Raw genomic sequence first — 14,465 nt, 5'->3', positions numbered from 1 at the left:
TTATTGGCAAGAATAATACCTGCCATGAAACCATTCAGATGACCAGGGAGGCAAACTGGTGTTTTATTGGAATTAAAATCAATATAGTTTTTACTTTTTTCAGACATTTTTCCTCAATCAAACATTTTCATCACTTCTATTATGTTTTTTTTTTTTTTTTTTTTTTTTATTTACTCGGAAGTTTGCCAAGCAGTAAACCTCAAATACGGAAATAAGGAAAAGGATGTCTTGTTGGATTTTCAAGAAAACTATTTCAAAATGTGTTGATCTCATCTGTCCCAGATTAAATGGATTCAGAAAATTTTTTACACAATTTACACAAACAAAGCTGACGCCAAAAATAAAAATACGGTGAAAACCCCTGAACCCTAAATACAGGGTCATACCAAAAATGTAAAATCTTAAAAGAACAAGGTTGGCTTTTATATTTAGCAGAATATACAGTAGCAAATCATTTTAGGGAGCATTGACCATTTCCCCCAATGCTACATTAGTCTTTTTAGTAACAAATGCATTATACTCAGTGTTGGGCAAGCTACTTGTCCAGTGTAGTGAGCTAAGCTATCAGTTACTCAACATTAAATTAAGCTTCACTACACAAAAGCTACCACCTATAGAAATATAGCAAGCTAAGTTACACAAATGTGTTAAAAGTAGCTTAACTACATCAGAAGCTACTTAACGTTGTACCAACCTAATGTCAGATCAATTCAAAATTAGTCTGATACACTGGTTAACCAGGAGGTCCCTGATCGTTGGGGAAAGGCAGAAAGAAGATGCACCATAAGCTTTTTCATATTTCTTTTGTAATTTTAAACATGAAACTACCAAAGCACAAGCCAAGTAGTAGAACTAAATGTTGAAATGAAATTAAAAGCTAAATAAAATAAACCAGGTCACTTAATAAAGCTGCATTTTCTGTATGCTTTGTATTTATATTCACATGATAAATATTTTCAGAATTAATAATAACATTTCTGTTAAAGATTTCATTTATCTTCTGCACGAATGGCATAATTAGGGAGAACAAGCAGAGTGAGTTTTGTGTAATATCAGACTTTATTATTGAACTAAGCAGGATTTAGACAGGATCTGAAAGGAAGGTGCATCTTCTCTCTGCCTTTCCCCAACGATCAGGGACCTCCTGGTTGTGTCTGGTGCTGCAGTAGTGTTCTTATGGTGTAAAACACCTTTAAATCTAGTGGCTGAGCACATAAAAGACAACCTCCTGATAATATAATATGCAAAAAACGCCACCAAACGTTATCAACGCCACCGCACGTATTTTACGCGAGCGCGCGTTTTTTACGTAACCGCGCGTTCTGGCTGGAAACGTGCGGTGACGTAAAAAACGCGCGCTCGCGTAAAATACGGGTTGGAACCACTGAGCTATATAATACACTGGAGTGCTAATTTTGCCGAAAAAGTGAAGTCACTGGCCGCCATCTTGCTACTCCCTACTCTCACAGAATCCCATAGGATTTGGTTGCAACAACAAGCAGTTTTCTGACTGTGTGAAAATATTTCACAGGTAATTCTACAGTCAGTGGATGTACTAACACTATCAACTACTAGGAAATTAGGTGCCGAAATATTTTACATGTTATTCATATTAAATATATATATATATATATATATATATATATATATATATATATATATATATATATATATATATATATATATTATATATATATATATGTATATATATATATATATATATATATATCTATGTATATATATATATATATATATGTATATATAAGTATGTGTATATGTATATATGTATATATACGTATACACATATGTAAATATATGTTTTTGTATATTGTTATTTATATATTTATAAATGTTAAACATATATATTTAAATGAATAAAATGCAAAATATTTCAGCACATGACTTTCTCAGTACTTGATAGTTTTAGAACATAACATAAAAGTATATGGCATTTGACATTTTAAAAGTCTTAAGCCCCCCCTGAACATGAGAAAATCCTCGTTATTCGATGCTGTAGCGCACATATTCCCTAGTAACTGGGGGGAAATAGGGAGTACCAATATGGCGGCTGTTGGCTTCAAAGCGACTCGTTCAAACAGACGGTGATTAGCACTCCAGTGTATAATATAGCTCAGTGGTTGGAACTGCACGTTATTGTACGGACAATAATTTGCCTAATCGGCTTGCCATAAGTTCCACTGCCGTATGCATGCACAGCGCATGTTTTGATAGAGACAGGAGAGGCAAAGTAGAAGCTCGCGCATGAACATGTCCAACCAACAACTCAGATTGATTGTTCACTCTGAATGTTGTTTCAAAATAGCAAACCTGGTTTCATTTCTTAGTTATGTCCTGGATTTTGTAGCGTTTGTGGACGCTACGTCGCTACTTGATAAAAAAAAAATAACGTCACTACAGGAAAGTTACTTGATTCATAAAGCAGCGACGCTACGGTCAAGCTACTGAAAAATGTAGTTTAACTAATAGCTTCGCTACATGTAGCGGCGCTATTGCCCATCACTGATTATACTATATTGACCATCATAATAAAAAGTAAACTTTTATTTATTTATTTCTGTCAAAGGCAAAATTTTAAGGGATAGATTCATAGATGAATGACTGGTCTGTTCAAGCGACTAATGATAAACACTCCGTAAAATGCATCGTTTTACTAGCAAGGGGTTTTATTAGTCAAATCCATTAGCAAAAGCTAACTATAGACTGCATGAAGAATTGCATGGCTCTTTTTCTTTCCTTAACTACTTATTTGTCCTTGGCTGTCATTTCAGAAAACGCAGCCACCAGATTTCATGAAAATCATTCATTTCAGTTCCTGTTTAGTAATGCAACAAACGACGCTGCTAGCTTAGCAGAGGGACACGAGACCGAGGTCACAACGACAACCCATGTCTCACAGATGCAGATTTTGGTGGAATGTCTTTAAAAAAAACATGCATAACAAGTCTCAGGGAGAGAATGGAGGATGACCTTTGTGTACTAAAAGTGTATTTCAGGCTTTCGCTGGGATTTCTTATAGCTAATAACTGTTAGGGATTTCTCTTTGGCAGAAAACAGATGGGGGGTTTAAAAAGGAGCCATTTATCACAAAACTATAACTCTAATTGAAAGCTTATGTACATTTTGGTATTTATTTTGGCGAGGCATGGGGTTTCTGTGCTGCTTTCTGTTTATAGTCTGCTTTTATTGAGAGTAGTTTATATGTGACAACAAGCCATTTAAAGAGAAAAAAGGGTTAAACAGATGGACTGTTTCTGAGGCTTTTGTGTGAGATTCCAGCTAATAAGTGACTGTCACAAAAGTACTAATTGCTTAAGAAAATCTCAGAAAAGCAAGCTATTTAGATTTGAAACAAAATTGAAAAGAGGACCCTTAGCATGGAGTCTAAATTGATTTTTTTCCAAGTGTGGAACATCTCTGTCTTTGCTTTTAAATGTCCATTAAGCGTGAACTTTGCTAACATCTTTCTCCCCTCCTCCTTTTAGTCTTTCCATTACACATCTTTAAGAACGAAAACCAAAAAAAGAAGTAAAGGTAGGCACACTATTGTGTTTGCTCCTATAATTCAGTAATTTATGACATTCGGCAACACTTTTTTTTTTTTTATTAGCCAATGTTGCCTGAGAGCTGAACAAATGCTCCAGCCTGAAACTGTCTCTGAGGATCCGCTGTGATGAGTCATTGCAAGCAGATGACAAGGCTTGAAATAATATTAAAAGGACATCAGCTCTGTCATCCGGAGTTTAAAAAAAAAATATTTATATATATCTGGAAAGTCCTGATGCAGCTTACTTGATGAAAATAGATGAAAATAGATGAAACACACACAGGCACTAGAGACTGTGTGTATTCTTGCTCCCATTTTGTCCTCTATTTGACTCCCTGTAATTAATGATTTGCTTTTTTTGGGTAGTCTCAATTTGTCACTGTCTCAGGTGTAATGTGCTCCGAATATTATAAGGGCTTCCATATGTGCTAAAAATCCACTTTCACGGCTGACATGGTTTTTCCTCCTGACCTCCTGCAGGTTCCCTCACCAGTGCCAGTCGAAGGAGAATCTCCTGTAAGGACTTGGGCCACGGCGACTGCGAGGGCTGGCTGTGGAAGAAGAAAGACGCTAAAGGCTATTTCACCCAAAAATGGAGGAAGTACTGGTTTATCCTCAAGGAGTCTTGCCTTTACTGGTACACCAACCAAAACGTAAGAGATCGTTTAGTTTCTCCTGGTGACTCAATCTTTAATTGGGTTAAACACCTTTTTTTAATTAAACTAACTAACCCTATGCTTAGTGCTCATAAAATGTAAAAGTGGGACCTGACAACAGACCTGACAATTTTCATGTGTCGGTCTGCTTGTCTGTTGTTTCTGCTCTTGTAAATTGAAGCTACAGTCACCCCAACTTATGGTCACCACTGATAAAAGGAGTGTAATAAGCCTTCATATAAATCTATATTTTAATGTGTTATGATAATGTCATACTGGAAATTTGTGAGAAATTTAAGAATTTGTTCGAGTGCCTTTATCGTTTGTCCAAAATTAAGAAAACACTTTTCTTAATGTTAGACACAAATTAATGTTTTTCCAGACGCTTTTGTTTAGCTATGCATGACTTCTCTTTAAAACAGGGTATGTTTTTAAATCGCAATTGTAAACATGTAAAATTCGGTCAATGTTACCAGGACATGAGCCGTGTGCTTTAGTCAGATTGGACTAAGATTGATCTTTTTAGCAAAAAACACTCCCTGCTGTGAATCAAAGAATGAATTGGTGAAAATGCATCTAATGCCCATGTATGATAGAAGATCTCTTCCATAGATTGTGGGAACCTCATGAATTCTTTGAAATACCAGGAGATTTAAAAAAAAAATAGATGATGGCCTCTACCAGCGAACTGAAACTGTGTCAACATTGGGTCTTTTGTTAGGATAGAATCTACAACATGTGGCCAAGTTTACACAGAGATGGCTCACCAGACACAAAATCTTTCTTTTTTTTTGTCCTTCATCCTCTGAGTCCCTCAGACTAAATCTTTGGGATGAGCTGCTGCATAGCAGAAGACCCAGGACTGTTAGCGATCGTAAGAGATTGTGCAAAGAGAATTGTCAAAGGTCCATCCCTCTGTTTGATCCAACCTTGTGAAGCCTTATTCAAGATTAAGCAGGCTTTACACTGTATTAACAGCATGGGTGCCAACAACTTTGACACCCATGACCTCAATAAAACCGATCATTTCTCAATATGGAAGTTTTTTTTCCCACTGAATAAATTTCCCTTGACCCAAAGTTGTTGTTTTTTGAAGAATTTTAAAATAACTACTGAATTTTGTCCCAGACTGTATGTAATATTTGGACTATGATTAAGGTGCTATATATATATATATATATATATATATATATATATATATATATATATATATATATATATATATATATATATATATATATATATATATATCTATGTGTGTATATAAATGTGTATATATATATATATATATATATATGTGTATATATATGTGTGTATATATATATGTATATATATATATATATATATATATATATGTATATGTATATATAGTAGATATATAGTAGTTTTCTAATAATGAAATAGTTCGTATGTACTAGTATTTTATAGTGCAGCTTTTCAAAAAAAAAATCCGTGTAACCTTTGCATCAGCGATAAGGACTATGGTAGTGACAACCTTTTTTCCTATTAGCCAGTAAAACTTAACAAAAAAAACTAATATGCGCTGAGACTCTCCTAAACGGAGCATATTTTGGTCATATTAAGGGTGTCTTGGTAACTGTCCCTGTCAATGTAAACAGCAGATCTTGTTTTCACACCCGTCACTGCGCCAATCGCATCCCCGATAAAATTGATATATCAGTGTGCCTGACATTTTGTTCTCCGTGTCGATGATGTACCACCACTCTCCATCTGTCTCCGCCTGCAGGATGAGAAGGCTGAGGGCTTCATCAGCCTCCCCGAGTTCAGAATAGACCGAGCCATAGAGTGCAGGCGGAAATTGTGAGTCTTTCTCACGTGTCGCCAGAATTACTAATCAAGCACATTTGCTCTCACCCACACAAACATGAACGCACACAAACGCGCCATGCATGCACACAAAAAAAAAAAAAAAAAAAAGAAGCTAATCAGTCTCCTTCTCTCTGGCTCACTGCAGCGCCTTCAAAGCCTGTCATCCCAAAATCAAGAGCTTCTTCTTCGCCACAGATTGTCTTGAGGAGATGAACAGGTGAGCTTCGTGCATCTGCAAGAGTCTCAGAGTGCGTTGTGTGGATGTGATCAGCTGGCAGAGATTAGGGATGTCACGCGTCCTTTTTATGGACGTTTTAACCAAGTGAAACAAGTTTACACGGGGCAGCGGCCAACCAGAACCACACTGAGCATGAGTAAGTGTGTGTGTGTGAGAGTCGTATGTGTGTGCATATGAGAGGGAGATTGTAATGATATTTGCAGGAGTGCTATCTGATGAGCTCTAATTATCCACACCTCTCCTCAATGACATGTGGAGATAATTGGAGGATAGTAATTAACCAGCTATATTTGACTCCTGTACAGCATTTGTTGGTTCATGTGTGCCAGTGTGGTTGCAGACACTTTCACAAGCCTTACGTGCGAGAAGATGAATGTCGCTGTAAGTAGCGAAAGTTGTTTGAATGTCACCATGGCTTCTTTTTGTACCCAAAGTAGTACTAAATATAGACTCTGGATTATGGGGCTAAAACACAAGATGACTTCCAGAAGGGTTCTTGGTTGATTCTGAAGTGGTGGTGAGGGGTCATGGTGGTCCATGAAGACTTCAGATCCACATCTACATGTAGATTTGAATACTTGTAGTTAGAAGAAAAAAAATAGTTTCCAGGTCAAAATATATTTATGCAATTTTCTTAAATGTTTAGTTCTCAAAGTATTTACTTATGTTTTAGTAAAGTATCCTTGTTCTGTCTTGCAAAGGGGTTTTGGAACTATTGAACAATTATTACTACCCCTACATATAATTAATTCAGCTAGTCAGTGAAGGCCTCAGAGGTTTGCTAGAGAGCATTAGTGAACAAACAGCACCGTCAAGACCAAGGGATGCATGAGGCAGGTCACGATTAAAGGTGTGAGGAAGCTTTAAAGGAGCCAGGTTATGAACCAATATATTAAGCTTTGAACCCCTGACATTTATCATTATTTACCATCTGAACAAAAAGCTATTTTTGAAAGAAAGCTACAATGAGTCCCATTTGCAGTGTGCCACAAGCCACGTGGTACTAGGACTTTACGGATTTCTACGGCAGTAGTTCTTTCCGGTTGCATATGAAGGTTTTCCAACTAAATGATCACACCCTGTTTGCTTATTATATTTTACTTCTGTGTTTTACACTTTGTTTGTGCTCTTTTTGTTAGTAAATGAACCACTTTTGTGTGTATTTGCTATAACAACATCACTTGACAGGAAGTATGATATTGAGCATGCGCACAATAAGTAAACAAGGATAAGCAATGGAGCTGAGCAAGTCAGCAAAGCCCAGTGGAGGTGCAAAAAGAAAGTGGTTAAGTTAACCTAACCGTTTAGATTGGGTTCGCCTTTGATCAAGGAGCCGTCACTTTACTGCGAGGCATTGCAAGAAAGTCTATTGGCTCTTAGGATGTATTCACGCCAGGAAAGTCCTTTGGTCTGCTTGCTTGGTCCAGACGAGAAGCGGACTTTATTTTCTCTTGCTTGGTGCAGTTTCACTTCACATTATGCTTTTTGCAGGTGAACTATGACTTGCAAACACAGCCACAGGTGTGATAGTCGTTGTTTCTATTGGACTGGAATGACTAAGGTGGGAGGTAGCACCAACCCAGAAATGGAGGAAAACTACCCAGGAAATCCTGGATATTTGTCTCTGTTTTGGATATTTGTGCCGTTGTAACATCTGATAAATCATCGTGAGTGGCAAGAGCAGCTCATTCAATGCAGGATTCAAGACATTCTATTTATAGTTTTAGAACGGTGTCGGAAAAGGGGTCCTGCAAGCCGAAGGACTCCTACTGCATGCCGGTCGCAGCAACAGGCTCCGGTGGGTATGATTTGAGTAGTGTTACGTCTACGGTGGCTTGTTAACGCCAAAGAGACGTACAATTTCTGTAGTTGGTTCGGATCGAGGCTGTTTTGTATTAACACAAGAAGCAAACCGCACCAGAGTCCGTTTGGAAATGGACTGAGACCATCTCAGAAAGTGGGTCTGGTTAGACCAAGGGGAACAAATGCAGCAGGTGTGAACACACACCCTAACAGTGGCTGTGCCATTTGTCACTGTCTTGCTTTCTGATAGTTCCAGGGTACTGGCTGAAGACACATTAAACACTATCAGGATGAATGTTTTATTCAAAGATGAATATATAAGTTTTTGTGTTTTTTTTAAGATGCTCTTATAGTACATGACAAGGCCCCTTAAAGGTATTATAGGTCAGGTGAGGCTGAAAATAACTTTTGGGCTTACTTGTCAAATGTTCTGTGTAGCAGTGTGGTGGGTAACTAACATTGTTACCACCATCTCCATGGCAAAGCATGTTGGTGGCAGCATAAGGCTGTTGAGATGATTTTGATTTTGCAGTAGATTTAAAAGGTAAAATGGTGCTAAATACCAGGCGGTCCTTGTTAAAGACCTAATTAGATGTTCCAAAATACTTGAAAGCCTTGCCCTAAACATATGGCCAGAGCAACAATAGAGCAACAATTTAAATTTAAGCAGACTCATTCATTAGATGAGCCGGGTAAAGTGCAGATCTCAGTCCGATTGAGAATCTGTGGCAAGACATGAAAATGTAAGTTTACCTTTGCTCTCCATCCAATCTGACTGAGATTGAGCAATTTGGCAAAGCAGAATTGGCAGCAATCTCTGTCTCTAGATGTGCACATCTGGTACACACACCCACAGATCTGCAGCTAGGATGGCAGCTAAAAGTGATTGTACAAATCATTGACTTCACAATTACAGCTGTAGCGGAAATTGTTCAACCTCCACCGCAAATTAGGTTTTAGTTGCAAAACGCACAAACTCGCAGTTTCAATAAACAAACCGAACAAGGACAACAAAAAGCCCAGCACAACTTCCATCACGGGTGGATTCTGGATATTGACAACGAAATACCACGTTTAATGACTGCTACAGTAAAACTATTTAAGTAACTCCATTGGGGCTTTCTTATCTTAACTGAACATTTCATTAATTTCCTTGTGTACCTGTTGTGGATTGCTGTGTTTCATTTTGTACAAATAAAGATCTAACTAACTTGATAAACTCCTTTACTGCAGAGACTGGTCATTCTACACCTTGGTAGCCCAAATCTCCAGCTTGAAGCGAAGAGATTTAATTGTGCTGTCCACCAAGAATGTTCTGGCTTTAGTTACTGACTCGGACTTGGATCGTGGCCACTCATGGACACGATGTCTTTTGCTCTCCTTCCATCTGCACTCTGTTTTCATTTTTATCTTCTGTTATCCCATTCTTGTGTCATTCTCAGGTGGATGAACCGGCTGGGATTAGCTGCTATTGGCTACACGCCGGACGATAAGGTGCCACGCCCCGATGAAGGTGGGATTGGTTCCCCCGCTGCAGAAATGAGTCTCTCTGTTCGTTTCTGCCCATGAATTCACTCGCCCGCGTGCGTGTGCGTTTGTCTCCATCTCAGACTACTGGAGTGAGAGCGATCAAGACGAGGTTGATGGATCGATGACACTCAAACAGGAGGGGCCTTCTTCCCTCTGTGATACTTACCACCGCACACCATCTGTAAGCAATGCAGACTCTCACTCAGGCCCACTCAACATTCTCTCCGCAGCGTTTCATTCTGATGGAATATTTTATTCTTAAAAGCCCCCACAGTTTTCAGCGCCGCACAGACCAGAGCTCCCGCCATTAATAAAACATCAGAGTGGGAGACTAGCTGGTTCTTTAAGCAGCCGAGATCGTAGTCTCGCTCTGTCCTTCCACCAGAATGCGTACCCTCTCTGACCCTCTAGGTGGCAGTAAACCCCACTTCTCATGACTGCTTTGCTCCTAATCAGTAGATGCTGCAGAGACGTACATACTAGAAGCCACAGGCATGGAAAAATAAAGGCCACATCTCCAAGATCATATCTCAACATAACAGCCATGTTATGAGTGACATTTGTGTTGAGACACATATATACACAATATTTACACTGCAAAAAAGGAACAGAAAGTAAGTACAATTGTCTTGAAATGAGTGTGTATGTCCTTGATTTGAGCAGGTAAATAATTCTTATCTACCAATGGAATGAGATTTCCATCTTATTTTAAGTGCAGTATGTCTAATTATCTTTATTTTATGGGTAAAAATACTCATTCCATTTGGCAGATGAGAATTTTTTTTACCCACTCAAATCAAGGACAAATACACTCATTTCGAGAAAACTTTACTTACTTTTTGTTCCCTATTTGAAGTGTATAAAATACATTGTGTAAAGGCTGTAGGTCCCTCCGTGTGATAGTTTGGATCATTGTGGTTCTGTGAGGGATGAGTATATCACTCAAAACTGCACACTACAAAGTTTCATTTATTCATGTAAACGGATAAAATCAGATATTTATGACACAAAAATTAATTTCCCCGCTGTTTGACATGAAACCAGTATAAAGTATAAATGTCACAATAATTAGAACACTATAAATATTTTTTTATAATTTTTTGGAGCAGTTTCTTCGGAATCAGAAGTTTGCATACAGTAAGTTTATAGTTACATTACATTTTAATAGAGTGGTTAAATAGAGGCTTCAATGTGGATGCATTTTAAAGCAACACCTCAAGCACACTGCTTCCTTCTGTGACATTGTGGCCAAATTCTGAATAAATCAAAGCAAGACATCAGGAAGCAAAATGTGGACCTCCACAAGTTGAGTTTAATCCTTGGGTTTGATGTGCAGATGCCTGAAGGGCTACATTTGTCAGTCAAAACAACATATGACCACCATAGCTAGGAGTCAGACTCTGTGTCTTGAGATGAATGTGTTGTGATGCAAAATGTGCGTATTAAAAACAAAAGTTAAAGACTTTTCAAGCTTGAGTAATGGTAGTAGTTATTGTCCACAGGTAAAACAACTAACTTGGGTTGGAAGCCCACTCAGCAAGAAAGTCATTAGTACCAAGAAAAGAATAATAAAGAGAGATCCCAGTTTGAAAATCCACTGAGGGACAAAGGCCTTCATTTTTGGAGACATGTCCAGTAAAACTAAAATTGAAGTTTCTGGCCAAACCAACAAGCCAGGGACCTCTCCTCTGGAAGGATCTCCTCGTCAGATGATTTCAAGCATTTTCTGACAATACGTATGTGAACTTCTGAATCTGAACAAAGTTTAAAAAAAATAATCTCTAAATTAGTTTCATATTGCTAATCTATAAGCCTTATTTGGATCATTCATTTCTAGCTGACGTTTTATCATCACTCTGAATCATTTTGTGTCACTTTTGTCTTAAAAATCCCGTTCCAGCCATTCTTGTATTGCTTCCAAATGCTAACTTGCCACTCGCTCTAATTGTGGGTGTCGTGACGGGTCGTTTCTTCCGAGTAACAAAGGGATGTGGCATCTATTCTTCTGCGTAGCCTATATTCTCGCTGCACCATGATTACCCAAACTAAACCATTCAGCTGTCATGTCTATCTTTTTTGTACTTACATTCTTATCATTTCATTGCTTTTTTTTTTTGCTCTCATATGTTGGTGTATTTCTGCCTCTTCTTCTCCTGTCCTCTCCATCCTCGCGCACCTCTTCCTTCTCGCCTTGCGTCTCCCTTTTCTTCGTTTGTCTGTGCTCACGCGTGCTGCCTGCTGACATCCTTCTCCCCCTGCTCGCTCCACGACCCCTGACCCCACTCAGTCCAACCTCCTGCACAGCTACGACCAGCTGCCCCGCTCATTGAGCTCCGTCAGCCTCATGCGCTCCACTGCATCCCCGCTCCCGAAAAGTGCCTCCACCTCCCCGATTCCTCCACAGATGGTCTCTTCCACCTCCCCTCTCCCTCTCCAGGTTAACTCTTCCAGCCCTTTCCCGGAGTCCAAGCACGGTCGGCATTTCTCCAGCGAGTCCACGCACTCCCACTCCTCGGCCGAGGACCAGCGTGGAGATGGCATGGGCATGGGCACGGGCAGCACCAGCACCCACTCGTCCAGCTGCCGCTCCTCCCACCGCGAGCGCCGCTCTTGGCAGGACCTCATCGAAACCCCGCTGACCAGCGCGGGTCTGCACTTCCTGCAGACGGCGCCGGGGGAGAGTGACTACGGAGGCCTGATGGGGGGCATGGCCGGGGAGATGGGGTACTACGGAGGCCTGGGCCGGCAGGGAATGTCCCCGGAGAGGCGCCGGCAAGCAACGCTGCCCGTGCGGAGGCACCACGCGGCAGAGAGGGACAGGGAGCGCGACGGGCCCTTCCCTCTGGAGCGAGGGCCGTACACACACAGCCACACGCACCGACGCGCCCACAAGCAGCGGAGCCAGAGTCTACCGAGGAACAGGGATCCGATCCTGGGGAAGCTGTTACACAGCGCAGCTCACATGGAGGAGAGGAGCGAAGATGAGGAGGCAGAGGGGTCAGCGGCAGACATGCTGGAGGCAGAGGATGGTAAGAGACTCAGTTACATTTGGGCTCATATTGAATCATGGATTTAATAACTGGAAGTATTCACAGTACCAAGTTTATGAGGGTTCATAAAAGGTAAACGTGTTAAATAAAGTGAAACTATTCTAAACTGGATGTTTACGGTGCCTTTCAAATGAACCCCTTGAATCTTTCCAGATTTTGCCACCCCCTGCGGAACCACTCTTCTCTGCAGTTAATGCAGCCATTTTTCTACCAATTGTGCACAAGGAGAATGTCATCTTTGAAGATTTGTCTTCACAAAATAGCTCAAACTCAACCAAACTGAAAGGAAACTTTCTTTAAAGGGCAACTTTAAAGTCTCGGCACAGATACTAAATTGGATTTAGGTCCGGGCTTTGACTGGGCCATTCTGATGCATTAAGATTCTTTGACCAAAACTGTTCAATAGCAGTTAAAATTGGTTAACAAAAAAAAGTGTCTCCAGCTTAAGCCAGGCGCGTGCCAATCTTCACAGGTGACAAAATAGCTGCAAGAAAAAAGCTAGTTGCCTCCATCTACAGTAAGAGATGCTCTGACATGTATTGATTTGGACAGCTTCTCCAGGACATAACACTTGTCCAGGTTATAAAACCATTAATGTTTTGAGGGAGGTCGACAGGCGGGTGGGAACTGCGTCTGCTGTGAAGCGGGTGCTGTACCGATCCGTTGTGGTGAAGAGAGAGCTGAGCCAAAAGGCGAAGCTCTCGATTTACCGGTCGATCTACGTTCCTACCCTCATCTATGGTCACGAGCTTTGGGTCGTGACCGAAAGAACGAGATCCTGGATACAAGTGGCCGAAATGAGTTTTCTCCGTAGTGTGTCTGGGCTCTCCCTTAGAGACAGGGTGAGGAGCTCAGTCATCCGGGGAGGACTCAGAGTAGAGCCGCTGCTCCTCCACGTCGAGAGGAGCCAGTTGAGGTGGCTCGGGCATCTGGTCAGGATGCCTCCTGGACGCCTCCCTGGTGAGGTGTTCTGGGCACGTCCCACCGGGAGGAGGCCCAGAGGAAGACCCAGGACACGCTGGAGGGACTATGTCTCTCGACTGGCCTGGAAACGCCTTGGGATTCCCCCTGAGGAGCTGGCCCAAGTGGCCGGGGAGAGAGACGTCTGGGCCTCCCTACTGAAGCTGCTACCCCCGCGACCCGACCCCGGATAAACGGAAGGATGGATGGATTTGAAGTTTGTGGAAACCCATCGGTGTGGGATGAGACGTTGTCGTGGGTAAATCTGGGACATTTTAAAGGGCCTTGGAAGAAAGTTACTGTATCTGAAAGATCAGATCTGAGGAGCTCTGTTCACCAGGACAGTTTCAGATTTAAAGATTAGGAGTATGTTTTGAGAAGAAGTCAAATGAGATAAATCAACTCAAATAGAATCTTGCAATGGGACGAGATGTAAACGTCTGAATCTCCTTTTAGTTCCCCGGTCATCCGAGGTATTGACATATTGAGTTGGCTGTTTTCATATCTAAGCCCCTCATTTTCCAGTCGTCGGTCTGCCTCTAACTTTCTGCCTCCTGGCTGTTTCAGACCTGCGGGATTTCAGGATGGACAGCAGAGAGAGGAGGGTGTCGGAGGGAAGGGAACGACGGGTTTCAGAAGGACGTGAGCCCGAACACCTGGACGGGCTGGAGCAGCTTTACCGGGCTCTCGAGCAGGCCAACGTGACACCCCTGGGAGACCCCAAACCCTGCAGCAAACAGGAGCTTCGACGCTGTTTCACCCAGAGAGTCAGGGACCCCCTGCTCAACGATCGACTGCACCGGGTCCGAGCCCTCCGCAGCACGTTGAAGGTA

At 41.1% G+C, this 14,465-nt stretch overlaps 1 protein-coding gene across 1 annotated transcript in view; it reads left to right on the top strand.

Moving 5' to 3' along the window:
- The window catches only part of si:ch211-26b3.4 (connector enhancer of kinase suppressor of ras 2), a gene marked incomplete at its 5' end in the record, with an annotated part of 68,833 nt that overhangs the window by 52,301 nt on the left and 2,067 nt on the right, over window positions 1-14,465 (top strand). The window contains 8 exon segments of the mRNA XM_036126903.1: window positions 3,504-3,552; window positions 4,046-4,218; window positions 5,969-6,042; window positions 6,197-6,268; window positions 9,535-9,605; window positions 9,703-9,803; window positions 11,910-12,651; window positions 14,200-14,462. Of these exon segments, the coding sequence (XP_035982796.1) occupies window positions 3,504-3,552; window positions 4,046-4,218; window positions 5,969-6,042; window positions 6,197-6,268; window positions 9,535-9,605; window positions 9,703-9,803; window positions 11,910-12,651; window positions 14,200-14,462 (1,545 nt within the window).

This window comes from Fundulus heteroclitus, chromosome 23 (genome assembly GCF_011125445.2).
Source record: "Fundulus heteroclitus isolate FHET01 chromosome 23, MU-UCD_Fhet_4.1, whole genome shotgun sequence".
NCBI classification, from domain to species: domain Eukaryota; kingdom Metazoa; phylum Chordata; class Actinopteri; order Cyprinodontiformes; family Fundulidae; genus Fundulus; species Fundulus heteroclitus.
Note: the sequence above shows the minus strand (reverse complement) of the source record. Positions and strands in the feature narration are given on the sequence as shown.